Source organism: Podarcis vaucheri (genome assembly GCF_965113315.1).
Source record: "Podarcis vaucheri genome assembly, chromosome: 7".
Classification (NCBI taxonomy): domain Eukaryota; kingdom Metazoa; phylum Chordata; class Lepidosauria; order Squamata; family Lacertidae; genus Podarcis; species Podarcis vaucheri.
In genome coordinates this window covers 10,519,880-10,546,849 of record NC_138765.1, presented here as the reverse complement: position 1 = coordinate 10,546,849, position 26,970 = coordinate 10,519,880, and the positions used below count along the sequence as shown (strand labels likewise).

The 26,970-nt window shown below is 47.8% G+C and overlaps 1 protein-coding gene and 1 long non-coding RNA gene across 4 annotated transcripts in view; one reads left to right on the top strand and one right to left on the bottom strand.

Annotated features, from left to right (window-relative positions):
- Nucleotides 1–6,471, bottom strand: part of B9D2 (B9 domain containing 2) — a 36,440-nt gene extending 29,969 nt beyond the window's left edge. For 2 of the 3 annotated variants that reach the window (XM_082231396.1, XM_082231394.1), the window contains exons 1-3: nucleotides 6,378–6,467; nucleotides 4,953–5,061; nucleotides 3,907–4,032 (exon numbers count right to left, since the gene is read on the bottom strand). In XM_082231396.1, the coding sequence (XP_082087522.1) occupies nucleotides 3,907–4,032; nucleotides 4,953–5,040 (214 nt within the window). In that variant the 5' untranslated portion in view covers nucleotides 5,041–5,061; nucleotides 6,378–6,467. Of the gene's footprint in view, nucleotides 1–3,906; nucleotides 4,033–4,952; nucleotides 5,062–6,377 lie in introns of all 3 variants that reach the window. The other variant, XM_082231395.1, reaches the window with a different exon arrangement.
- Nucleotides 1–26,970, top strand: part of LOC309537056 — a 147,894-nt gene that overhangs the window by 10,184 nt on the left and 110,740 nt on the right. The gene's annotated exons all lie outside the window — the stretch shown is intronic.

Here is a 26,970-nt window from a genome sequence, read left to right as displayed (position 1 = left end):
GCTAATAGCGCTAATAGCACTAATCCGCTAAAACGTCAATGGGCTTGCTTCGCAAGTCGAAAAAACCGCTAGACGAAGAGAATCACAGAACGGATTCTTTTCGTCTTGCGAGGCACCACTGTACCACTCTGGCGGGAAGGTAAACGGCGTTTCCGTGCGCTGCTCTGGTTTGCCAGAAGCGGCTTAGTCATGCTGGCCACATGAGCTGTACAGCCGGCTCCCTCAGCCAGTAAAGCGAGATGAGCAATGCAACCCCAGAGTCGTCCGCAACCCCCAGAGTCGTCCGCAACTGGACCTAATGGTCAGGGGTCCCTTTACCTACCTTATTCTTGGAGGGGGTGGGGAGGAAAACAAGGGGTGAAATATAAAATAAACTAAGGTTACCAGACGTCCCCATTTCCCGGGGACGGTCCCCGGATTTACAAATCAGTCCCCATACAAAACCCATTGAAGTTGAAAAATGTCCCCGGATTTCTTGAAAAAAATCTGGTAACCTTCAAATAAACCGAGCCCAAAAGTATTGCCGTCACACACACACACCCCCGGCACACTCCGCGGCTGGGAATCCCAGAAGTTCAGAGCAGGCATTAAGGCCTCCCCTCAATTGTCCCACGTTAAGAGGGGAACTGGTACCCCAAACCCACCAAATCTAGGGGGCTTCTGTTGCAAACAGAAGACTGGGCTGAAGATTCCAAGTTCCAAGGGGAAATGTTATGGGCTGGTTTGATGCAGGGGAACAGGGGGAGCAACCAGCAGGGGAATCACCAAGGGAAAAAGGCTCGGAGCTCGGGGATTGGTGGTTGGAGAGCAAGCATGGGAGGAGAGGGTGTAGGAGGTGTCAGAAGCTGAAGGGGTAACAGGGTTTAGTGAGCTGGGAGAGTCCGTGGCAGAGAGAAGTCCAGAAGCAGAAGCAGAAGCAGAGGAGGGAAGCCAAGAGGCAGAGAGGAGTCCGGCCGGTGAGGAGTCACGGGCGTCTGCCTCTCCTGCTGCAACGAGTTCCCCCGCCCCTTGTCTCCCAGAGCCAGGAGAGGCATGAAGAGAGCAGAGGGGAAGTTTGTTTAACGCAGGCGCAGTCTCCGATTGCTTGGGGAAAACCCTGGAGAGGAGGGGGACTTAGGCAGCCGTGGGGACCTTCAGTCTCAGCAACTGCTTCATGGGAGCAAGACCTGCCAGAGATCGAGATGTTGTGCTCACTACTAAGCCTGATGTTTATGCGCATATCCTGTTTTTGCTAATAGTTACCTCCAAGTTAAAGGGATGTGGGTGGCGCTGTGGGTTAAACCACAGCGCCTAGGACTTGCTGATCAGGAGGTCGGCGGTTTGAATCCCTGCAACGGGGTGAGCTCCCGTTGCTCGGTCCCTGCTCCTGCCAACCTAGCAGTTTGAAAGCACGTCAAAGTGCAAGTAGATAAATAGGTACCGCTCCGGCGGTTTTCCGGGCGCTGCTCTGATTCGCCAGAAGCGGCTTAGTCATGCTGGCCACATGACCCAGAAGCTGTACACAGGTTCCCTCGGCAAATAAAGCAAGATGAGCGCCGCAACCCCAGAGTCGGCCACGACTGGACCTAATGGTCAGGGGCCCCTTTACCTTTACCTCCAAGTTCCTCAGTGCAGTTTACTGCTGGCTCGCTCCTGTCAGGCAGGTTCATAATGAGAGGCGAGACACAGCGCCTGATTCAAGCCGGATTGTGCAATTTGCTTAAACACCCCTCTGCATTTCATGGCTGGAGAGAATGGGGGCCTCTGAGTCTACGCAGAGTACCTTTCCTCAACCCCTGAGCAACTGCTGGGGACAAGGAACCATTTCAAGCCAAGAGCCTGCACTCTCTTCTGAGCAACTTCCAAGGGGCCAATGGTGGGTGGAGCCAGAGGCAACAGTGGGAGGAGCAACAGGTGCAAACAACGCCTTTGTGCACTAGGCTAGCTGCAACACACAGCCCTCTTCGTCCTCCATCCTGAGCCCCTGAGTTCTTGCGGGAATACAGTCCAGCTCGGATGCAGAGAATTCTCCACCATAAATCCCCAGCCCCACCTTTCAAGCCAGAATCCCCTGAAGAGAGAGGGCTTCCGAAGGCGACATCTCTACAAAGCAATTGGCTGGGCCCCACTGGTAGGGTGGAAGGCAGGGAGGCGAACAGCAGGTGGCGCCAACTATTTACCTCTATCCTCCTCCTCCCTGCTGAGTTGTACAACAGCAAAACTAAGGAGGGGGAAGCCAACCTGCTCCTAAATCCCCCTATTTGTTGTTTTCTGAGATCCCTGGACTGGATTTATCTCAGGAGAAGCCTGGATGAGGGCAGACTGAGCTTTGTGGAGCAGGGTCCCATTTGCCCTAATAGACATTGCCTCAATGCCAATTCTTGCTTGGACTTGGGCAAAAGTCCCCATGGGGAAGACAGGAGATCAGGCTGGTTGGGGGCGAGTGGTTGGGTTCAACAGCCTCCGTAAGTGGGGCAGATTCTTGGCCAGCAATGCATGTGTTATGAAGCATCATTCACACTGATAGAGCCAAGATTTGGGGCATCGTAGCCAGCTAAATTCCCGGCGAAGGTTGGCCGGCAGCCACACTGCAGAACTGTAGCTCCAGTTATAAGATGCGGCTTAGCTGTTTAAGAGCATCGTTGTTCAGTGGGTTGCCTTTTAAATTGGTTAAATTGCCACTCAGGAAGAGTGCTCATTGCTCATACTCGTTTTTCATATCTCCCAAAAGCGACTATTCAGTTTTTGAAGATTTTGTCCTTGTTATCCAAAAGCTTTCAGTTTAGAATGACACTGCTAACCACTTGGCAAGGGAGAAGATCTAAGAGAAGGAAAACTGATTCCAAACCTCTGCTGCCTTGCAGAATATCTTTGGGAGAAGAAAGGCGTAAACCCTACACAAATGCAGAGCGGAGTTCCTAAGGCGGTTGCAGGGTGCCTTGTACGCCTCCTTCCGGCAACTCCTGCAGCCCAGCTGGTGCCAAACGTCTTGCTCTGCTTTCCTTTGGACCACATCAACAAGGCCGAGAAAGGGGTCTTGTCCTTTGGGCTGCCCAGGATCTCCAGACACACACGCTTGGGCCCCAGGGAGGTCACTTTGATGCTAACATAGCCAACAAGGCGAGTGTTCTGCTTTGCTTGCTCAAGCCACCAACGTCACAGCAGAAATCTGGGACCTCTACAGACTGATTTATTTATTTTTGTGCATCTATTCTGCAATATCTTATTGATGCAATTACATCTACGCTGCAGCACCCAGCAACCATTCTGCTTTATTAGATGGATGCGGGTGGCGCTGTGGGTTGAACCACAGAGCCTAGGACTTGCTGATCAGAAGGTCGGCGGTTCGAATCCCCGCAACGGGGTGAGCTCCCGTTGCTCAGTCCCTGCTCCTGCCAACCTAGCAGTTTGAAAGCATGTCAAAGTGCAAGTAGATAAATAGGTACCACTCCGGCGGGAAGGTAAACGGCGTTTCCGTGCGCTGCTCTGGTTCGCCAGAAGCGGCTTAGTCATGCTGGCCACATGACCTGGAAGCTGTACGCCGGCTCCCTTGGCCAATAAAGCGAGATGAGCGCCACAACCCCAGAGTAGGTCACGACTGCACCTAATGGTTAGAGGTCCCTTTACCTTTTATGTGAGGCCTAGATGGGGGGGGGTATGCCCTAATGGCCTAGCTAGCTTCCACTGCATTATCAGGATGCTACCAAAGAAAATGGCCCTCTGTGGATCAGTAACCTCAGCCAGCTCAAAGCATTAGCAAGCGGTCACTGGGTGATTTGCCTGCAATGTGTTAGGCGTTTCTCTGTCCTGCTGCAGCTGTGTATTGCAAGACACACACAAATATTATTTAAAAGGATCTCATGTTTTTAATGTGGCAATAGCCAAGAATTGCGGAGGAGGAAGGCAAAGGCAACTGATATCTCTTACCCTGCAAGCCTTTAGTGGCAAAGTGGACGTCGATGGGGTGGGACCAATAAGCCACATCATCCAGCTGGGGGTGGTCGACTTGGGTCTGCCCTTCCCGGAATCCCGACAGCAACTTCCAGGCACCACCTGGGAGGAGGAGAAAACCCAGATGTCTCGGTTATGAATAGACAAAGCTCTGCCTCTCGTATCAAGTCTAAAAATGCGGGGTGGGGGTGGAATACGGCAGGGGAACTGACTTCCTCTCACCTCCCCCTTTAGTAGCGTCACTTAAATAACACAGATGGCGTTTAGAGAGAAGAGAAGCTTGATAACACTTGACGAAGCAAACTGAACAAGAACAGCGTATAAATCTGAGGAGAAATTCTTTTTCTTTTATTAAATTTTATTGTTACCGTTCACATTAACACACCATACAGAAAAAGAAAATAAATCTCCATCGCCACCAAAGAAAAAAAGAGAATTAGCACATCAACTAGTAACCTTCAAAACATAAAAGTGGTCTTTTTCTATCTACCAGACTTCCCGTCTATTCCTTATTACAGATTCTGTATTAATTGTTTTGTTCAGTTTCAATATCCCTTGATCAATTCATTAGTTTTTCCACATTTTTAACACTGCTACTGAAATTATTTGAACGCTGTGTATGACTTTAAACTACTATTATTATTATTTTTCAAATATATTTTAAAAACTTCCCATTTTGAAATAAATACCCATTTTGGTTTATTTTTTTATCTTTTCTGACATGCTATCTAAATCCGCGTATTCGGAGAAGAAATTCAACCGAGAGGCTTTCTGTCTTTCTTAGCTCAAGCCTTCTACACAGCAGGAAAACACTCAACTAAACATACAGAGGAAAACTCCCTCGGAACTACGCAGCCAATGAGAGCTGATGCTACCTCGGCAAAGATCCTGCTCCTCTGATTGGTCGCTAAGCAACACCTGCCGGCTGACTTTAACCGAACAGAATTAACCTATAAATCACGTGCTAAATTATCTCTGCCTTCCCCTTTCCCGTGATCTCCAGACCATAATGCTCCACCAACCTGTGTGAATCCCCCATTTGCAAAAAAGGCTGCTGCTAGGAAATCCGCTGGCTCCCACAATCTGACCAATCACGTGCACTTCAGCCATGGGCCTGCAATGGGAAAGGACCTTAAAGAGAAAGGAGACACCCAGTCAGGGGCCATCATCATATTCCAGACCACTTCTGAGATTTCACATGTGTTTTAAGGTTACCTTGGTGGTTGGAGGATGGATAGCGGCTAACGAATTGAGGTTGAATCCTGACAAGACAGAAGGACTGTTTTGGGGGGACAGGGGGCGGGCTGGTGTGGAGGACTCCCTGGTCCTGAATGGGGTAACTGTGCCCCTGAAGGACCAGGTGCGCAGCCTGGGAGTCATTTTGGACTCACAGCTGTCCATGGAGGCGCAGGTCAGTTCTGTGTCCAGGGCAGCTGTCTACCAGCTCCATCTGGTACACAGGATGAGACCCTCCCTGCCTGCGGACTGCCTGGCCAGAGTGGTGCATGCTCTGGTTATCTCCCGCTTGGACTACTGCAATGCGCTCAACGTGGGGCTACCTTTGAAGGTGACCCAGAAACTACAACTAATCCAGAATGCGGCAGCTAGACTGGTGACTGGGAGCAGCCGCCGAGACCACATAACACCAGTCTTGAAAGACCTACATTGGCTCCCAGGACGTTTCCGAGCACAATTCAAAGTGTTAGTGATGACCTTTAATGCCCGAAACGGCCTCGGTCCAATATATCTGAAGGAGCAAATTCTCCTCCATCGTTCTGCCGAGGGCCTTCTGGCGGTTCCCTCATTGCGAGAAGTGAGGTGACAGGGAACCAGGCAGAGGGCCTTCTTGGTAGTGGCGCCCGCCCTGTGGAACGCCCTCCTACCAGATGTCAAAGAAAAAATAACTACCAAACTTTTAGAAGACATCTGAAGGCAGCCCTGTTTAGGGAAGCTTTTAATGTTTAATAGGTTATTGTATTTTAGTGTTCTGTTGGAAGCCGCCCAGAGTGGCTGGGGAAGCACGAGGAGAAGGGGACGACAGAGGACGAGATGGTTGGACACTGTTCTCGAAGCTACCAGCATGAGTTTGACCAAACTGCGGGAGGCAGTGGAAGACAGGAGTGCCTGGCGTGCTCTGGTCCATGGGGTCACGAAGGGTCGGACCCGACTAAACAACAACAACACTATTATTATTATTTAAATCCTTTGTCTCCAAACAATTCCCAAGTCACTTGCAAAGCTGGAAGTTCGATTTTTAGCATCGACCTTTGCGGTCCAAGATTGCACATACGCCACCCGCCCTCAGTTTTCATGTGTTCTGTTTGAATCAAGAGGGAGAAAGAGAGGTGGCTGATACGTCACCCGTTCACACGTGCCAAAGACACGCGACTCCTCCGCGTCCCCCCTTCCCCCGGAGCACGCATACCGCACGCCACGCGTTCCATTACCTGCCAGCCGCGCGAATTTCTCAGAACTCCCCCCGCCCCCGCCGGCGCCTCGCTACCGTCCTGCCCTCACCGTTTCTGGGCCGCGGTTGCCGCAGCAACGGTGAAGCCCCGCCCAGGGTGGGGCTCTGATTGGCTAGTTGCCGGAAAGGGGACGAAGGGCGGTGGCGCCGCCATCTTGAGCGAGGCAACAAGAACAAAAACCCGCCATCTTGGACATAGAGATAGGAAAACGTGAAGAGTCGCGCATGGCCGCACATTTCTGCCTATAAACAGTTTTATGGACAAGGACGGTTTCCGATTTTTTTAGCTGATGTTTTTGTTTGTGCCAGTGTGGTTTTGTTGAAGATTATTCTTAAACAGTTGCTTTACTGGATAACTGAGGGCAAGGAAACAGCTGTGAAAGAGCCATGTTGAGTGTGTCATAGGGAAACTTCTCTAGAAAAAGGGTTGGGTTTCCGCTCCTCCCTTGTGCTGCCATCTTGGGTGGGTCTCTGAGAGGCGTCGCAGTGCGGCCATCTTGGGAAGGTCTTTCTTCTCCCTGTTGCCTTGGCAACTGAATTGGTTCTTGTCGAGAGCTGGGTTCAAATGCTAGTTCAGCCACTGAGTCCTTGTGCGGCCTTATGAAAAATGAAAAATATCAGCTTGGTTTCCTGCCTTCCCCTCTTTGGCAGATACTGTACCTTGTTTCTTTAGATGCAGGCAGAAGCTGAACTAACGCAGCTTTTCATATTAAATTTCATGGTACATCTCAGACTTCTGCTTCTTCTTTCTTTCTTTCGTTTTTTTATTTATTTTCCAAATTATTACAAATCAGACCAAATTCCTTCAGCTTCTTTTGTTGTTTTTTTAAAAGATATTTTATTAAGATTTTTTAAAGAGATACATAAGAACATATAAAAAATAAAAGAATACGAAACATAAAACAAAGAAAATAAAGAATACCTAAAGAAAAAAAAGAAAGACTAAACCTTTTCCCCTTTAAAGTTCTAAATTTCTTAACCCTGTTTCTTGACTTCCCCACACCTCCCTTCCTTGTGTTCCTGTTCACCATCAAATTCAGCAAATCCCTATCCTCTTTCAAATCTCGTTATCTATTAAAATATTTAAGTAAGTCTTATTTCCAAACTTTCATCCCTATTACATTCCTTATTACATACTCATAACCTATTCACTAATGCCATATTATTTTATATCTCACATCATTTTAACATTCATGGATTTTTACAATGTATCTGCAGGTAGTCTTTAAATTTCTTCCAGTCCTTTTCCACCAAGTCTTCTCCCTGGTCTCGAATTCTGCCAGTCATTTCTGCCATCTCCATATAGTCGATTACTTGCATCTGCCATTCCTTCAGCTTCTTTTGCAGTTACTAAAGGCAGAGGAGCTCTGCCACATGAAAATCAAAAGGTTTAGTTTCAATAGATGAAAAGGTACGGATGCTGTTGCCATGATGTGAAATTAGGCACATTTTTTGCACATTGAGTGGGCAGCTCAGAGAAAAGTCGAGAGAGCATGAGCAACCTACTTCCAAAGGGAATAACCTCCACTTCAAATTACATTTTAGAGAGCTGGAGACAGTACATTTTTCTTTTCTTTCTTTTTTAAATAATCTTTATTAATTTCCCACATAGGCATATATACATAAATAACAAATCATACAAAGCAAAAGCAATACAAGCACTGTAAAAGGGGGGGGGGAATACACTATATTACAATTAAATAACAGGTTAAAATATAAAACTTCCAATAATTCTCATTATACTGCTTATATTGTCTATATTTTCTTGCACAGATTTATGTTATTTCATTATATATAAATATATATAATCCGGTATAATGTCTAATACATGTTTTGCTTACAAGTATCAATCTAGTTCTGCAAGTATCTTGCTGTTTGTATAATGCAATCTTAGATATTCTTTGAATATTTTCCATTCTCCATATACTTTCTGGTTTGACACTCCTCTGATTCTTCCCGTCAGTTTTGTTAGTTGCCGGTATTATATCATAAGAGTCTGCCACTCTGTAATCGTTGATAGGATTTCATTTTTCCAGTTTCTTGCCACTATTATTCTGACTGCCGTGGTTGCATACATAAACAATGGTCTTATATTTATTTTAGACAGTATATTTTTCAGTGTATCCCATATACAAAGCTAGCTTCTCACCGCTATTGTGCCTATTTGTGGACTGTGGCTCCTGTTATCCAAAAATAAAGAATTTGCAGGAAATCATTAGGTGAGCATTCACATAGTGAGTCAACAGTTTCCATCCATGCCTGTGGGAACTTTTCTTTTCTTTTGGGGGCAGATGGAATGGAGTTTACTGGGAAAGGGCATGGCTGGCTGCAATCCTGACATAAGAACATAAGAATTGTTGTTGTTGTTGTTTAGTCGTTTAGTCGTGTCCGACTCTTCGTGACCCCATGGACCAGAGCACGCCAGGCACTCCTGTCTTCCACTGCCTCCCGCAGTTTGGTCAAACTCAAGTTGGTAGCTTCGAGAACACTGTCCAAACATCTTGTCCTCTGTCGTCCCCTTCTCCTTGTGCTCTCCATCTTTCCCAACATCAGGGTCTTTTCCAGGAAGTCTTCTCTTCTCATGAGGTGGCCAAAGTCTTGGAGCCTCAGCTTCAGGATCTGTCCTTCCAGTGAGCACTCAGGGCTGATTTCCTTCAGAATGGATAGGTTTGATCTTCTTGCAGTCCATGGGACTCTCAAGAGTCTCCTCCAGCACCATAATTCAAAAGCATAGGCACTGATTTTTCCCTCCATGAATTTTTCCAATCTTTTTTTGAAGCCACCCGAGAGAGAGAGAGCTAAAAGCTTTTCTTTAGCTAATTTCTACATGACATGCTTAATTTTTACACATTTCTATAATGTCACCTCTTACTTGATTTTTCACTAACATAAAACACCCCCCATGCTGTAACCTATCATCATAGGTGTAGCAGGAACCCCCCCACCCCAATCATTCTGTTTGTACAAACTTCACACACACTCACACTCACACACTACATACGCCACATTTCTGTTATAAATTCATAGAAAATCAACCATACATCGGATTTGCACTGTTCCATTTTTATTTTACTCCATATGACAAGGACTATCAAAGGGGGGTGGCTTGGTTCTGGTCAGCCATAATCCCTTCACCATCCCAGCACATCCACAGGAGCCCTGCCCAGCTGCTATGTCAACCCTGATGATCCCAGACAGAAGACAATCAGGATCACAAAGAACTTGCATATGGGAGTGGATTCAGCATGGACTGAAACAAAGGACAATGATCAGATCTTCCCTCTGGGGGCAGGAAACTGCATACTCCCCTTTGTCTCCTGGAAGTGACTCATGGGCAGGGGGAAAGGAAGAACCAGCCAGGTGACAGGACACTCAGGTTACCACCACAACTCCTCCCTCATCCCCTCCTTTCTGTAATGTATGCATGATGTTTCTGGGGGTGGGCTTGACCTAGAGGAGGGGAATTTCAAAAGTTTTTATAAGGTCTTGCACACCATCTTTCTGGGTCTTTTCCTCTCTCCTGCAAGTGAGGGGAGCACCCTGTTGCAACAGTTCAATAAAGGCCAAGCCTACAGGCTGCTGTTTTGCTCCAAGTTATCCTGGTTGGTGTCTTTGTTTTTGTCCAAGGGAGCCCTCGGATTTTTCCGTTAACATAGGGATGTTGCTCCATTCCCCTGATCATTTGGTTTTTTGAGGTTTTTTTCTTCTGAACAGGAGAACTTCATACTGCAATACAGTGGTACCTCAGGTTACATACGCTTCAGGTTACAGACTCCGCTAACCCAGAAATAGTGCTTCAGGTTAAGAACTTTGCTTCAGGATGAGAACAGAAATTGTGCTACGGCGGCAGCCGGAGGCCCCATCTGCTAAAGTGGTGCTTCAGGTTAAGAACAGTTTCAGGTTAAGTACAGACCTCCGGAACGAATTAAGTACTTAACCTGAGGTACCACTGTACTTAGCTGCCACAGATCCCACTTTCCTCAATATATATTGCTGGAACTGAAAGTGGGGGGGGGGATCACTTTGTTATATAGGAATGTTTTGGGATATATACTGCAGTAACAGGGACAGCAAGAACATATATTGATAAGTTTGTGCAAACAGATACGGCACCTGTTAAAAGAGCAGAAAGCAGAAATGTCATTGGAGCGTGTGAGAAAGACTCTCTGAACTGGAGAGATAACTTGCCATTTCTCTTGTGTTCGCCTTTTCATCACAAGGTACAACACCTAAAATTAATTAATCAGAACATCCCACTAGGAGAGACTATAATGATGTTTGCAGAAGGCTTAAAGTAAAGGTAAAGGTACCCCTGCCCGAACGGGCCAGTCTTGACAGACTCTGGGGTTTGTGCGCCCATCTCACATCTATTGGCCGGGGGCCAGCGCTGTCCGCAGACACTTCCGGGTCACGTGGCCAGCGTGACAACGCTGCTCTGGCGAGCCAGAGCCGCACACGGAACGCCGTTTACCTTCCCGCTGGTAAGCGGTACCTATTTATCTACTTGCCCCCGGGGGTGCTTTCGAACTGCTAGGTGGGCAGGCGCTGGGACCGAGCAGCGGGAGCGCACCCCGCCGCGGGGATTCGAACCGCCGACCTTTCGATCGGCAAGCCCTAGGCGCTGAGGCTTTAGCCCACAGCGCCACCCGCGTCCCTTTGCAGAAGGCTTAGGAAAGGTCAAACTGTCTGCGATATAAACCTGAACCTGTCCTTAGATTAAATTGCTGATTGCAAGGCTGCCGTTCCCAATCAGAAGCGATGCCAACGCTTGGGACGGGAATTGATTGAATCGGAAGGGGAATTTGGCCAGCTTCCCAATCTGTGTTTGTCCTGGGGATGTGATAAATGGCAGGCAAGGGGCAGGATGTCTCACCTCACGGGCAACGATTGTAAAACAGGCCAGCAGACTCTCGACCCTTGACCAGGGGATTGTTATCTGTCGTCTTGAAGTGGTTCCTAAAACCCCACTCCTGTCGTAATGCACATTGTGGGGCTGTCAGTGTCAAGTTGTGGGTGAACATATCAGACGACACAGCGATTCTTCAAACAGCTCTTGTTTATTCACAGGCCAGAACAGAACTGAACTGAAGGGTTCAGTCAGCCTGCTTATATAGAGCTCCAGTACAACGTAACTGTAACAATTTTCAAAACTATCCAATCACTGAACGTCACTTTCGATCCCTTATTTGCATAACTATCTACAGTATCCCCCTGCTGGCCCAGGGTGAGAACTTCAGTACATAACAGTCAGTGTGAGGTAATATCCAGCTGGGACCTGAGAGACCAGGGCTCAAATCACCACTCACTGGGTGACCCCGGGCCAATCACGATGGCTGCTCACGCATCGTACATTTATAGCACATTGGTTTGCCCCAAAGAATTCTTGGAACTGCAGTTTACCCATCAGAGAGCTACAGCTCCCAGCACCCTTAACAAACTACAAGCTGCTAGGATTCTTTGTGAGATGTCGTGTGCTTTAAACGCATGGTGTGTGTTGTTTTAAACAAATAAACTGCCCTTTTCCCCTTATGGGGTATCCAAGAGCCCTTACAGAGTCCTTTGTAGGTTCTCCATCAGTTGGAGAAAATAACAGAGGCCAACCAGAGAATATTGAGAAGCAAAGCAGCTCGTAAGCCTGATCTTTATTGATCTGTTGCAACAGGGTGCCCCCTCACAGACAGGAGGACGGAGGAGGACCCAGAACAAAGGTGTGCCCGCCCTTATATAGACATTTTAAATTGCCCGCCCTGGAGTCCAAGACCACCCCTAGATACATCATATATACATCACAGAAAGGGCGGTCTACAGCAGAAATCTGAGAGTGTTGTTTATCTCCTGTCTGGCAGGTTACCTGTTTAATGGTCACTTGACTGGATTGCCTGGGGAGCCTGACCGGTCTTTTGTAATGATAAATACTTAGTTCCTGGCCAGGTCAGAGGCTCACACCCTATTCATATCTTAAATGTGCCTTTAAGACAGGATTTGTGAGGAAAGAGGCAACGTGGAGGTTTCCCACTTTGACCTTGCAGAGAAATATTTGAGGTCAATTTGATCATAGAATCCTAGAGTTGGAAGAGACCACAAGGGCCATCGAGTCCAACCCCCTGCCAAGCAGGAAACACCATCAGAGCACTCCTGACATATGGTTGTCAAGCCTCTGCTTAAGGACCTCCAAAAAAGGAGACTCCACCACACTCCTTGGCAGCAAATTCCACTGTCGAACAGCTCTTACTGTCAGGAAGTTCTTCCTAAAGATCAGGATTTTTTTCTGTGGGGTTTCAGACATGTGGTTTATATATTTATGTATGTGTTTGCTTGGTGCATTTATGAACATTTATTACATATCTAAGACCTTAAAATTCTTATAACAGTATGCAGTTTTTTCTCAACCAAACCTACCTCGAAAGGTTGTTGTGAGGATAAAATAGGGAGTGGAGAAGCCTCCACACCCCACTTTGAACGCCTTGGTGGAAAGGTGGGATAGAAAAAATATAAAAATAAAATCTGAGGACTCACTCAACAGGAGGGCACCACCAATGCAACGGGGCTAATATACCATGTTTTGAAGTAAGTGAAGTGATTTCTATTATCATCTAAATAGCGGAGCATGTGATTTTGTCTGTCCGAAGTCTAAAAGTACCTAACTGCTTCGTGGGCTGACCATGTCCACCTGCTGCCATGTTTAACATTTTGCATACAACCCCCAAAGAGGTGCACTGAGCATCTTCCACAGTTTCCTCCATATGCGGAAGATTAACCTCTTTGCACTTGCCTTGGACAGCTGCAAGTATTTTTGAAAGACCCACGTCTTCTATTTACTGAGTTGCTCTCGCTTGGAATTGTTTTATTTACCTTTCATAATTGCACTGAAAACGTGTTACTCTCCGTCTTGCTTTTAATTGCATCATTACATTGCTGTAATCTGCCCTGGGACTTTACGGTCTAAGAGGCAAGTAGGAAATCTTATAAATAACTAAGCAATGTACTGGAGCTCTTTTCCATCTTTCTCCTTTTTAACAAATGCATTGCGGCGTTAGCTTCCACCCACTACAGTCCACTTAATCAAATGCCATGGAGTGTTATCTTGAGTTACAGTTATACAGTGGTACCTCAGGTTACATATGCTTCACGTTACATATGCTTCAGGTTACAGACTCCGCTAACCCAGAAATAGTGCTTTAGGTTAAGAACTTTGCTTCAGGATGAGAACAGAAATCGTGCAGCAGCAGCCGGAGGCCCCATTAGCTAAAGTGGTGCTTCAGGTTAAGAACAGTATCAGGTTAAGTACGGACCTCTGGAACAAATTAAGTACTTAACCCGAGGTACCACTGTATTATAAATGGGGGATGGAGAAGGTAGCCCATGCTCAGAAAAACCACAGCCACAGGAAGTAATTCAGAAATCCTGGGCATACATCAGAGCAGGGGTCAGCAAACTTTTTCAGCAGGGGGCCGGTCCACTGTGCCTCAGACCTTGTGGGTGGCCATACTATTTTTTTTTGGGGGGGGGGATGAATGAATTCCTATGCCCCACAAATAACCCAGAGATGCATTTTAAATAAAAGGACACGTTCTACTCATGTAAAAACACTCTGGTTCCCGGACTGTCCGCGGGCCAGATTGAGAAGGCAATTGGGCCGGATCTTGCTTTGTCTACCCATGCATTGGATAATCAAAGAGTGTTAATGATAGAAGGGCCCATGAAGGGCAAACAGTCCAACCCCCTGCAATGCCCAGGATGGGGCTCAAACCTGTTTGTTGGCATCCATCTGTCTCGAGAGACAATGGAGAGACATCTGTCTCGAGAGGCAACAGAGTGTACATCCAGGGGTGAAGTCAAACGGCTACAGTAGAAGCCCCAAAATGATGCCCCCACCCCACGGTGAAAGTCTGGGCAGTGTGTCTGGAGGTAACAACAACAACAACTTATTATTTATACCCTGCCCATCACTCTGGGTGGGTCCAACAAAACAGTAAAATACAGCAATGCATCAAACATTAAAAACTTCCCTAAACAGGGCTGCCTTCAGATGTCTTCTAAAAGTCTGGTAGTTGTTTTTCTCTTTGACATCTGATGGAAGGGTGTTCCACAGGGCGGGCGCCACTACCGAGAAGCCCCTCTGCCTGGTTCCCTGTAACTTGGCTTCTCACATTCCTTCCTGTAGCACCTTAAAGACCAACTAAGTTAGTTCTTGGTATAAGCTTTCGTGTGCATGCACACTTCTTCAGTACTTCAGTATCTGAAGAAGTGTGCATGCACACGAAAGCTTATACCAAGAACTAACTTAGTTGGTCTTTAAGGTGCTACAGGAAGGAATTTTTTTATTTTGACTATGGCAGACCAACACGGCTACCCATCTGTAATTGGCTTCTCACAGTGAGGGAACCACTAGAAGGCCCTCAGAGCTGGACCTCAGTGTCCGGGCTGAACGATGGGGGTGGAGACGCTCCTTCAGGTATACTGGACCGAGGCCGTTTAGGGCTTTAAAGGTCAGCACCAACACTTTGAATTGTGCTTGGAAACATACTGGGAGCCAATGTAGGTCTTTCAAGACCGGTGTTATGTGGTCTATGATGTCTATTCCCCGCTTGTCCATGATGCAGATCTTCACTGGCCCCTTTCTTCCTTGGCGAGGAAGGAGGGCACCATTTTGTGGTTTGCTTCAGGGGGCAAAAGACATTGGGGGAACCTGTGGCCCTGTAGATGTTGGGACTCCAACTCCCATCATTCCTGTGTGTTGGCTATGCCAGCTGGGGGCTGATGGGAGTTGGAGTTCAGCATCCACATCAGTCGGGCCACAGGCTCTCCAATTTTGGCTTGGTGCCTGGGCTCCTCTTTATAAAGCTAAAGGGACCCCTGACCATTAGGTCCAGTCGTGGCCGACTCTGAGGTTGCGGCGCTCATCTCGCTTTATTGGCCGAGGGAGCCGGCGTACAGCTTCCGGGTCATGTGGCCAGCATGACTAAGCCGCTTCTGGCGAACCAGAGCAGCGCACGGAAACACCATTTACCTTCCCGCCGGAGGGGTACCTATTTATCTACCTGCACTTTTGACGTGCTTTCGAACTGCTAGGTTGGCAGGAGCAGGGACTGAGCAACGGCCGTCACTGGGATTCGAACTGCCGACATTCTGATCAGCAAGTCCTAGGCTCTGTGGTTTAACCCACAGCACCACCCGCGTCCCTCTTTATACGCAGCCTGTAGTGCTGCTCTCTCATGGAAAACCGTGCATGTCCGTTGTGTCTCCTGGATGAAACGAAGAAGAAGGAAAAACACCCAAAACAGCCCTAAGGAACAGATCATTAAATATTATTGAGGCAGAGTCAGGAAAACAACAACAGAGGACAGCCTTAATGAAACTGCAGTATGCAAAGGAACTGTTTACAAGCATCTTCAGTTTTAGATGTCTCCCTTCACTCCTCACAGGAAAGCACAAAGCCCACCAGCCATGCCTTTTCTGTGAGAGAAATCACGTCAGAATCCTTCCGAAAGCACGGCAGATCATCGTGTCTCAAATAGATGATGTAGTGTGGCATAGCAGTTAGAACCTGGGGGGGGGCAGTGTTCAAATACCCCTTTTTTCCACCGGAAAGCACGCTGGGTGACTTTAGTCCAGTCACAGTCCCTGAGCCTAATCTCCCTTGCACGGTTGTTGTGAGGATGGAATGGAAATGGGTGTGTGAGGAACCATATGTATGTCATCTTAAGCTTCTTGGCAGAAAGGTGGGGTACACAAGAAAGAAAGAAAGAAAGAAAGAAAGAAAGAAAGAAAGAAAGAAAGAAAGAAAGGAAGGAAGGAAGGAAGGAAGGAAGGAAGATAATGGAGAGGTTTTGAATCTCTACAGCACTGTCAAGTCAAGTGAAATCAGTTTACAGTGGTACCTCTGGTTACAGATGCTTCAGGTTACAGACGCTTCAGGTTACAGACTCCGCTAACCCAGAAATAGTACCTCGGATTAAGAACTTTGCTTCAGGATAAGAACAGAAATCACGCGGTGGCAGCGGGAGGCCCCATTAGCTAAAGTGGTACCTCAGGTTAAGAACAGCTTCAGGTTAAGAACGGACCTCCAGAACCAATTAAGTTCTTAACCTGAGGTACCACTGTATTGCATTTTAGCAGATAGCCATTATACACATGAAAAATGACAACAAAAATAATAATAGAGATTTACCTTTCCGCTCCTTAACCTCAATCCCCCTTGAAGTTTAATAGCACGGATTTGTAGAACCTTAGCCGAAAATTTAGATATTCTGAAAGATTTTGCAGACCCAGTAGACCTGAATACCCTCTAACATTTCTGCAATGAAAATAGGGATACCCTTTTCCATAATATTAATATTAATAATAATAATAATTTATGCCCCACCCTTCCGACTGGGTTGCCCCAGCCACTCTGTGCCGCTTCCAACATATATAAAAACATAATAAAACATTAAACATTAAAAAAACTTCCCTATACAGGGCTGCCTTCAGATGTCTTCTAAAGGTTCTATAGTGACTTACCGGTATCTCCTTGGCTCAGGGGTTGCTTAACTCCATACCCTCCAAGATTTCTCTGATGGAAATAGGAATGTCCTAAGAAAAGGCGGAGGGACGCAGGTGGCACTGTGGGTTAAATCACAGAGCCTAGGACTTGCCGATCAGAAGGTTGGCGGTTCGAATCCCCGTGACGGGGTGAGCTCCCGTTGCTCGGTCCCTGCTCCTGCCAACCTAGCAGTTCGAAATCACGCCAAAGTGCAAGTAGATAAATAGGTATCACTCCAACGGGAAGGTAAACGGCGTTTCCCTGCACTGCTCTGGTTCGCCAGAAGCAGCTTAGTCATGCTGGCCACATGACCCGGAAGCTGTACGCCGGCTCCCTCAGCCGATAAAGCGAGATGAGCGCTGCAACCCCAGAGTCAGCCACGACTGGACCTAATGGTCAGGGGTCCCTTTACCTTTACCTTTAAGGTAAAGCGGGACATTTCAGGATCGAATCAGAAACCAGGACGGCTTCTGTAAATCCAGGACTGTCCCTGGAAAATAGGGAAACTTGGAGGGGCCGCACCTGGCCATCTGTACGCCTGCAACCGCAGTGCGGTATACAGTTTGAAAACTTGCATATATTTAAATCAAATCCTGTTGGCAGGAGAGGAATAAATAAATGGCTGTGGTTTGGTGTGTCTCCCAAAATTTGGCCACATACCGCCATCCGCTTCTTCTGTTACAAATAATAATGACACACTGCCTACAGCTGGAAGGAACGGCATCAACTCAGATAATAAAAAGAGAGAGGAGAGGAGGAAAGCAGCAAAGAAGCAGCCCATCATCTGAATTAAAAGCCCCCTGGTGTTGATTAAACTTTCCTCCTGCTGTAGCTTTCCAGCTCTCCTCACCTGTCTGGAAACGGCTGGCTGCTGGCTGCTTTGATAAATGGCTCCGTAAGTGTTTCTCTCATCTCCTGCTAAAATGCTGCCAGGGGCACTTTCCTGCAGAGCAGAACTGAACAGACAGGATGAAAAAGAAGAGGAGAAATGAATGGAAGGAAGGAAGGAAGGAAGGAGCAAGAGGGGTGTCTTTTCTTTTCTTGTGCCTAGGGAAACCTCTGAAAGCAAGGGGAAGGTGTGAGGCCAGGACAAGCCGCCCCCAGGACCAGCCTGGCAGCACAGAAAACCTAAGCTGTTTTTTTTTGGGGGGGTGGTAACATATCGAGGGGCACCAACAAACCGGCCTGCTGCCCAAGCAGCGGATCGGAAGACATTCCTACCCAAGAAGAATGGATAATCAAAGTGATATACTATGCGGAATCAGCTAACAGCTAAAATAAGAGAACCTAAGGATGATTGTTTTGCGGAAGAACGGAAGCCCTTTTGGACTATTTAAAGAAATACTATAGTATGGTGAATTTGTGAGCAGGATTCGAACTGTGAGCAACAGAAGGAATTAGGGATTGCTGTATTATTGCCATGATATATAAAAGAGAGAAGATAGGGTGCAGCAAGGGGGAGATATTAAAAAAAACACACTATGGGAAATGGGATGGGAAGTTGACAAAACAAAAGAAAAACCTATTATGTGTTGGAATGTAGAGGTGATTTGTTTATTTATTGAAAATATAATTGAAAGAAGAAGTGTATTCCTGGCACCCTGTGCATAGTTGCAAAGGGTTCTGGGAAATAGCCATCAGAAGACCCCAAAGCAGTCCAATGCCCTGGAGCCAGTTTGTCCAATTCCCAGGCACCCTTGATAACCAGGTGCGGCGGCCCTGTTGCATGAATGTGTTTTATTCAAAACTTTTGTTGCTCCTGTGGTGCAATGGGTTAGTGCGTCTGGCTGTTAACCAGAAGGTTGATGGTTCTAGCCCAGTCGAGGATGGCCGTGGGGAGAATTCCTGCGTTGTAGGGGGTTAGACTAGATTACGCTTAGGGACCCTTCCAACTTTATACAGTGGTACCTCGGGTTAAGTACTTAATTCATTCCGGAGGTCTGTTCTTGACCTGAAACTGTTTTTAACCTGAAGCACCACTTTAGCTAATGGGGCCTCCCGCTGGTATTTCTGGGTTAGCGGAGTCTGTAACCTGAAGCGTATGTAACCTGAAGCATATTTAACCCAAGGTACCACTGTGGTACCTCAGGTTACAGACGCTTCAGGTTACAGACTTCGCTAACCCAGATATAGTACCTCGGGTTAAGAACTTTGCTTGAGGATGAGAACAGTTTCAGTTTAAGAATGGACCTCCAGAACGAATTAAGTTCTTAACCCAAGGTACCACTGTAATCCTATGATTCTGCATTCATGGTGTTCTGTCCACACCAGTGAGCGTGCCGTGGGTGGTGGGGGTGGGGGAGGGCCCCATTCACCACAGCGGCCGATAAAAAATATATATCTATTCAGAGCGACCCTTCACAGAAAAATTATTTAGCACCAAGCACTTATCTCTTTAAGCACGACTGCCCCATTACTACTCATTCAATGTCAAAAAAAGGCAAAGTGCTTAATGTTTGTTTTGGATGGGAAGCAAGTGTTTAATTAGGGGGAAAGCACATCGTTATAATGACGGCAAATGGACAGGGTTCCCCCCCCCCTTCATTAAAAAAAAATGTACAATGTGTTTTTACAGAGCAACACAAGAAGAAGATGAAAAATACTGGTCTGTGCCCCATTAAGCTTACAGTCAATCAGCATAAGGGGGCAGGGAGTCCAGGGACAGTTGGGTGGGCAGGTGGGGAAGTGGGATATTGGTGGGGGGGTCAGATGTGGGGAGTGGGCTTTCTTGTTGTTGTTTAGTCGTTTAGTCATGTCCGACTCTTCGTGACCCCCTGGACCAGAGCACGCCAGGAACTCCTGTCTTCCACTGCCTCCCGCAGTTGGGTCAAACTCATGCTGGTAGCTTCAAGAACACTGTCCAACCATCTCGTCCTCCGTCATCCCCTTCTCCTTGTGCCCTCCATCAGGGTCTTTTCCAGGGAGTCTTCTCTTCTCATGAGGTGGCCAAAGTATTGGAGCCTCAGCTTCAGGATCTGTCCTTCCAGTGAGCACTCAGGGCTGATTTCCTTCAGAATGGATAGGTTGGATCTTCTTGCAGTCCATGGGACTCTCAAGAGTCTCCTCCAGCACCAGAATTCAAAAGCGTCAATTCTTCGACCATCAGCCTTCTTTATGGTCCAGCTCTCACTTCATTACATCACTACTGGGAAAACCATAGCTTGAACTATACGGACCTTTGTTGGCAAGGTGATGTCTCTGCTTTTTAATGGCTTTCTTAGGTGCCCAGAAAAGTAAGAGAAGTATTTTAGGAGGCTGGGTCTGCTGTATGCGTCCAGGAGGGGGTTAGCACACCAAAAGCCTCCCCATCACCACTGCCATCCGACAGTTCATCAGCTCCAAGGGACTATTAAACCTTACGGCGTGTAGGTTATGTACACAATCCCAGAGGGCAATCAATTTTTATCCGGAACATGGAAGGTAACAGATGGAGACATGCACACTTAATCTCTTTTCTAGGTGGGCAGTGATAGGACTTAATCACCTTAGGTTCTTAACAATGTGCGCTTAATTTCAAGCTGGCTTCGCTCCAGCCGCCAGTCCGTGCGCCACCTGATGCCACCCTGGCGAACACCTGCGCAGTCACCTTTAGCCAGCGGAGTCTGGAATGAATGGGCCTGTGCCATGCAGGAGGCAGGGAGAGTTTGGGCATGGTGGGGGCAGTGGGGGCTGCCCCTTTCCCCAGATGAACCATAACCCCAATTTTCCATTTTAAAGGGCAAGTTCCTAGCATTTGCAGCGCCTCAGATGTGACAAAGGACAGGCACTATTTTTCGTGTGAGAAATTAGCGTGCTGTTATGTACTGAGTTGAATAGGATCCAAACTGCAGCAGTCTGATTGGTCCTAGAACAATAGGATTCAGAATGCAGCAGTCTGATTGGTCCTAGAACAATGCAGCAGTATGATTGGTTGGCAGGAACCACCCAATCCTGCTCCAGATAGAAGTGAATCCACAACCTGATTGGCTTACAGTAGAATTCCGGAATTAGCCAATCATGTGCAGCCCATTGTGTAAATAATGTATATAAAGCAGATACTGTGAGGGGACTTTCATTCATTCCTCCTCACCACTATGAGCTGAATAAAGAGCATGAAATCACTTTGCGACTCTGAGTATATTTCACGTGCTTTCAGTGTTTGCTTTGCAGGTGCCAAGGGACATCATCCCACCAACTTCAGTCTGCCCTCAAGCTAGCAGCCACCTGCCTGCTTTCTGACATTCATCCAGCCCGGAGGGTGGCTTTCAGCTTCCTCCTCCTCCTTAGTCTCAGTGTTGCTCCTTGTAGAACTCAGCAGGCAGGAGGATGGGGGCAAAAGCAGATCTTATTTGGCTCTGGCGCCACCTACTGTTAGGCTCCTTCCCTTCCGCCCTACCAGTCCCAAGGGGCACTAAACGCAGCTGCTTTTTACCAACCTTTGCAATGACCCGACTGTTCCCTTTATGAGTGAAATATACTCGGAGTTGAGAGTGGATTTCATGCTCTTCATTCAGCTCATAGTGGTGTGGAGGAATGGAAGTTCCCCCAGAATGTCTTCTTTATATACATTATTTACACAATGGGCTACAGGTGATTGGCTCATTCCGGGATTCACCTGTAGGCCAATCAGGTTGCGGATTCACTTCCACCTAGAGCTGGATTGGGTGGCTCCTGTGGACCAATCAGACTGCTGTATTCTGGACCCTATTGTTCTAGGACCAATCAGACTGCTGCATTCTGAATCCTATTGTTCTAGGACCAATCAGACTGCTGCCTTTGGATCCTATTCAACTCAGTACATAACAATGAGTCTGGGTGCAATGCAATACTTTGGGCTCCACAGGCCAGGCAGGATCAGCCTCGTGGGGCAAAGTGGACAGGTTTGTGTGAAATCTCTTGCTAAGATGTTGTGGGAAACCTGCCTTTCAGCGAGGGATTCTGACACACAAGCCTCATTGAATCGGGAAGGGGCATGCATTAAAACAGGGGCCAGTACACTTTTTCAGCAGGGGGCCGGTCCACTGTCCCTCAGACCTTGTGGAGGGCCGGACTATATGGGGGGGGGGCTGCACGAATTCCTATGCCCCACAAATAACCCAGAGATGCATTTTAAATAAAAGGACACATTCTAATGTAAAAGCATGCTGATTCCCGGACCATCCATGGGCCGGATTTAGAAGGTGGTTGGGCCGGATCCGGCCCCCGGGCCTTAGTTTTCCTACCCATGCTTTAGAAACTCCTGCTAAAAGATGGGTCCTCCCCCCATCATTTTAGCAAATCCCCTGCTAATACGATGGGAGAAAACCTCTTCTCAGCAGCACCTTGAAAGGTGCATTGCATTCTCAGGGATGGGGCTGCAACAGCCCCCCCCCATATGCTGAGTTCAGGGTGAGCGCTGGTTGCTATGCAGAGAAAGGCTCTGTCATTTGCATCCTTGTGCACAGGTGCCCAGCTGTAGATTATCAGGGTGTTGTGGAAAATGCACTCCAAGCATGTAAAAGGTGCCTTTTTTTTTTTTAACCGTTTCATAAAGTTCCAAGGTTAAAACCAGTAACAGCAGTAAAACCAGTAAAAGCAGCTATTGCCACCCCCTCGCCTGCTTCTGACCAAGAGCTCTGTGTTGCTTCAAAGCTTGTTCCCAACCTCGATTGATCTCATCCGGCTCGCTTTATGCGTCTTATTCTTTCGGAGCCATCACCCCGGCGATTCCAATTTCTCTTTATAGTTAGTAAAAATCATTAACAGCTCCGGAGTTGTGATGACTCCACGTATTTCTGGATGACAACCTCCCCAACGGCTGCTTTGCCAGCCCAGCTGCCGCAGTGGCAAAACACAGACAGCTTCGTCAGCAGATTCACACCGAAAACATTACTGTTTTAAATTTAAATCCCCTTTTAACGACAGCTTGGGGGAATGGTCTGCAGTAGCCCCTGGACGCCTTCAGGGGGCAGTGTGCTGGCAATAAGAGCAGACTCTTAGAATCATCGCTTCGTAGAGCTGGAAAGGGACCCCGAGGGTCATCTAGCCCCACCCCAACGTATGACTTGAACCCATAACCCTGTGATTAAGAGTCTCATGCTCTGCCAACTGAGCTGGTTGGAAATGTGGAGGTCTTGGAGATGATATAAACAGAAATGATTGTAAGCTGTTTTTGTATGCAGTGACAGCAGCAAGAATATTATTGGCACAAAAATGGAAGCAAGAATTACCGACAAAAGAAGAATGGAGGATGAAATTGATGGACTATGCAGAATCGGATAAACTAACCGGAAGAATTTGAAACCTGCGGGACCAGAGATTCACAGAAGACTGGTGTAAATTTACGGACTACAGTGGTGCCTTGCAAGACGAAAAGAATCCGTTCTGTGATTCTCTTTGTCTAGTGGTTTTTTCGTCTTGTGAATCAAGCCTATTGACGGATTAGCGGATTAGCGCTATTAGCGGCTTTTAGCGGCTTATCTGCTGATCGGATCAGCTGATAAGCGGCTTAGCGGCTTAGAAAAGGGGGGGGGAGGAAAAAAAAACCAGCAGGAACTCGCAAGACATTGTCGTCTTGCGAAGCAAGCCCATAGGAAATTCGTTTTGCGAAGCACCTCCAAAACGGAAAACTCTTTCGTCTAGCGAGTTTTCCGTCTTGCGAGGCATTCGTCTTGCGGGGCACCACTGTATTTGAAAAGTAATTGTGATGACCAGATTACGTTTGTAGGTTTGCAAGAAGCTTTGTGAGGTAAATGTCAGGGAACTGCCATCGGAGCTGGAGGCTCCCAGTAGGGAGAGAGGCAGCCCGTCCGCTGGGGAAGGAAATCAGCGTAACACCAGTGGAGAAAGGGGGCAGATGGGGGAATCGGAGAGGAGGCTCCAAGACTCTTCGCCGGAGACCAGCGGAGAGAGTACAGGTCCTCCGCTGCCCAGTGGCGTAGCGTGGGGGGTGCAGGGGGGGCCGGCCGCACCGGGTGCAACATCTGGGGGTTAGGGTTAGGGGGCGCAAATCCACGGGTTAGGGGGCGCAAATCCATAGGTTAGGGGGCGCAAATCCATAGGTTAGGGGGCGCAAATTACTTGCCTTGCCCCGGGTGCTGACAACCCACGCTACGCCACTGCCGCTGCCGCTGCCCACACCCTCCCTGCACAGAAGGCTTCCACGCAGGGAGACTAGGCGGAGACTAGGTGTCAAGGAACTTTTGTGCTGGAAGAAGTTCAAGAAACGCCCACTGACGGATTCTGCCAGCGACTGAGACAGCCACGAAGCTAGAGGCTGTTCGGTCAGAAAGGGTTCAACCAGGTAACCCATCCAGGAGTGGTGGGAACTTACGCACAAGCAGCCCCTAAACCGATTACAGCAAATTATTTGAATTATTGCAAAAATGGTTAAAGAGGTGGATTGTGAGGTAAGATAATTAAAGGCAATAGGAATTTAAGAAATGCAGAAGAAATGATAAAAATGCCGGATCATCAGAGCTGCTGATGGAAGTCCAAAAAGATTGTATAAGATGTGAAGCTCTGTGGAATGTATAATAATTGGTATGTTGAAATTAATAAAAATTATATAGGAATTAAAGAACCTTTTAATGAGGGTGGAATTAAAGAACCTTTTAATGAGGGTGAGAGCGCAAAATATGGTCTGAAACTCAACATCAAAAAAACGAAGATCATGGCCACTGGGCCCATCACCTCCTGGCAAATAGAAGGGGAAGAAATGGAGGCAGTGAGAGATTTTACTTTCTTGGGCTCCATGATCTCTGCAGATGGTGACAGCAGTCACGAAATTAAAAGACGCCTGCTCCTTGGGAGAAAGGCGATGGCAAACCTAGACAGCATCTTAAAAAGCAGAGACATCACATCACCTTGCCAACAAAGGTCCGCATAGTTAAAGCCATGGTTTTCCCAGTAGTAATGTATGGAAGTGAGAGCTGGACCATAAAGAAGGTTGATCGCTAAAGAATTGATGCTTTTGAATTCTGGTGCTGGAGGAGACTCTTGAGAGTCCCATGGACTGCAAGAAGATCAAACCTCTCCATTCTGAAGGAAATCAGCTCTGAGTGCTCACCGGAAGGACAGATCCTGAAGCTGAGGCTCCAAGACTTTGGCCACCTCATGAGAAGAGAAGACTCCCTGGAAAAGACCCTGATGTTGGGAAAGATGGAGGGCACAAGGAGAAGGGGACGACAGAGGATGAGATGGTTGGACAGTATTCTTGAAGCTACAAACATGAGTCTGACCAGGCTGCGGGAGGCAGTGGAAGACAGGAGTGCCTGGCGTGCTCTGGTCCAGGGGGTCACGAAGAGTCGGACACGACTAAACAACATATATAAGAAATGTGGAGGTCTTTTGTTTTTTTCGTAGAAAGTGAGGCCTTGGGCTCCTATGGGGAGGAAGGGGGTGTAAAATTAATTCATGAATGATGTAGCTCTCTGAGTTCCTTGGAAGATGGGTGCGCTATAAAACGTCTCAGACAAACAAATACAAGTGGCGTGGCGTGCCTCACCTTTCCCACAAATTAAAACCCGCTGCTTAGTTCTCCTCCGGCTGCAAGTCAGCTCGTTTGGTGCTTGCTGGCGGGCTGAAATTTCCCAGTAGGGCCCTTGGAAAAGCTGCCGTCGCAATTAGCAGTAATTGGGCTGCTTTTCTGACAGTCTCTCTGCAGAAAGAAGAACGAAGGCCTGGGTCAGGATTGATTGGCAGGACACAGAAGGGGGCACAGGGGGTGGGAGCAGATTGAGGGGGACAAGGGTTGGCAGGAGCGGAGAGAATTTGCCCGCCTTGGGACAGAAGGGCATCAAAGGCACCGAAAGTCTAAACATCACCTCCTTTAGCCACCTTGCTCAGGAAGAATCACTTAATTAGGTCGGCAGATGAGACTCTTTCGGTTGGAAGTCTTGGGTTCAAGTTCCGCGTCGGACAAAGGCCACGTTCACATCAGACATTTAAATCACTGTGAATAAGACTTCAAGCCGTCATGGCTTCCCCCAAAGAATTCTGGGAGGTGTGGTTTGTTAGGAGACCGACCCCCCCCATTTCCCTCCCAGAACTACAGTTCCCAGAGCAAGTTAAATATCAATTCCCTTTCACAGAGAACTCTGGGTATTATAGTTGCGGGGAGAGGTATAGGGATCTCCTATCGATGCTCAGAACCATAAACAAACTCCAGCTCATACCATTCTTTGGTGGGGAAGGCCTTTCTCTTTAAAGTGACCAGGGTTCGAATCCTCCCCCCCCCTCGGCCAGGAAGCTCTCTTGGGTGACCTTGTGTCCGTCACTGCATCTCTCAGCCCCACCTACCACACAGGGCTGTTGTGGGCACTGGTGGAGGAAGGGGGGCAGGGGGAGTGCACCTCCCCTGGTACCATCGGGGAGGGGGGTACCATTGTGGCCGCCCCTCGGACATGCGCTGTGCACCCTCCCACTGCGCCAGGTGCCATGCCCCCATGGATGGTGCGCCATGCCCCCGAGACACACTCCACACTCCCACAGATGGCATGCCACACCCCCAGGACACATGTCACGCCCCCCAGGATGCGCACCAGCCACGCCCCCGCCTGTTCTCTGCCCCCGGTGCCAGAGCATGCAACTTCGCCACTGGTTGTGGGAATGAAATGAGGAAGATCAGGGGAGAGCCATGTATGCCATCTTGAGGTCCTTGGAGGAAAAAAGTGGGATATAATCCACAAATGAATAATCCAGTAGGAAGAGCAAACGGCCTTGTGCCAAATTGTGGATTTTTGAGGGTATACAGTGCTACCTCAGGTTAAGACCTTAATTTGTTCTGGAGGTCCGTTCTTAACCTGAAATTGTTCTTAACCTGAAGCACCACTTTAGCTGATGGGGCTTCCCGCTGCCACTGCATGATTTCTGTTCTCATCCTGAAGCAAAGTTCTTAACCCGAGGTACAGTCATACCTCGAGTTGAATGTGCTTCAGGTTGAGCGCGTTCGAGTTGTGCTCCGTGGCAACCCGGAAGTAACGGACCGCGTTACTTCCAGGTTTCGCCGCTTGCGCATGTGCAGGCGCTCAAAATGACGTCACACGCATGTGCGGAAGCGGCAAAATGTGACCCGCGTATGTGCCGTCGC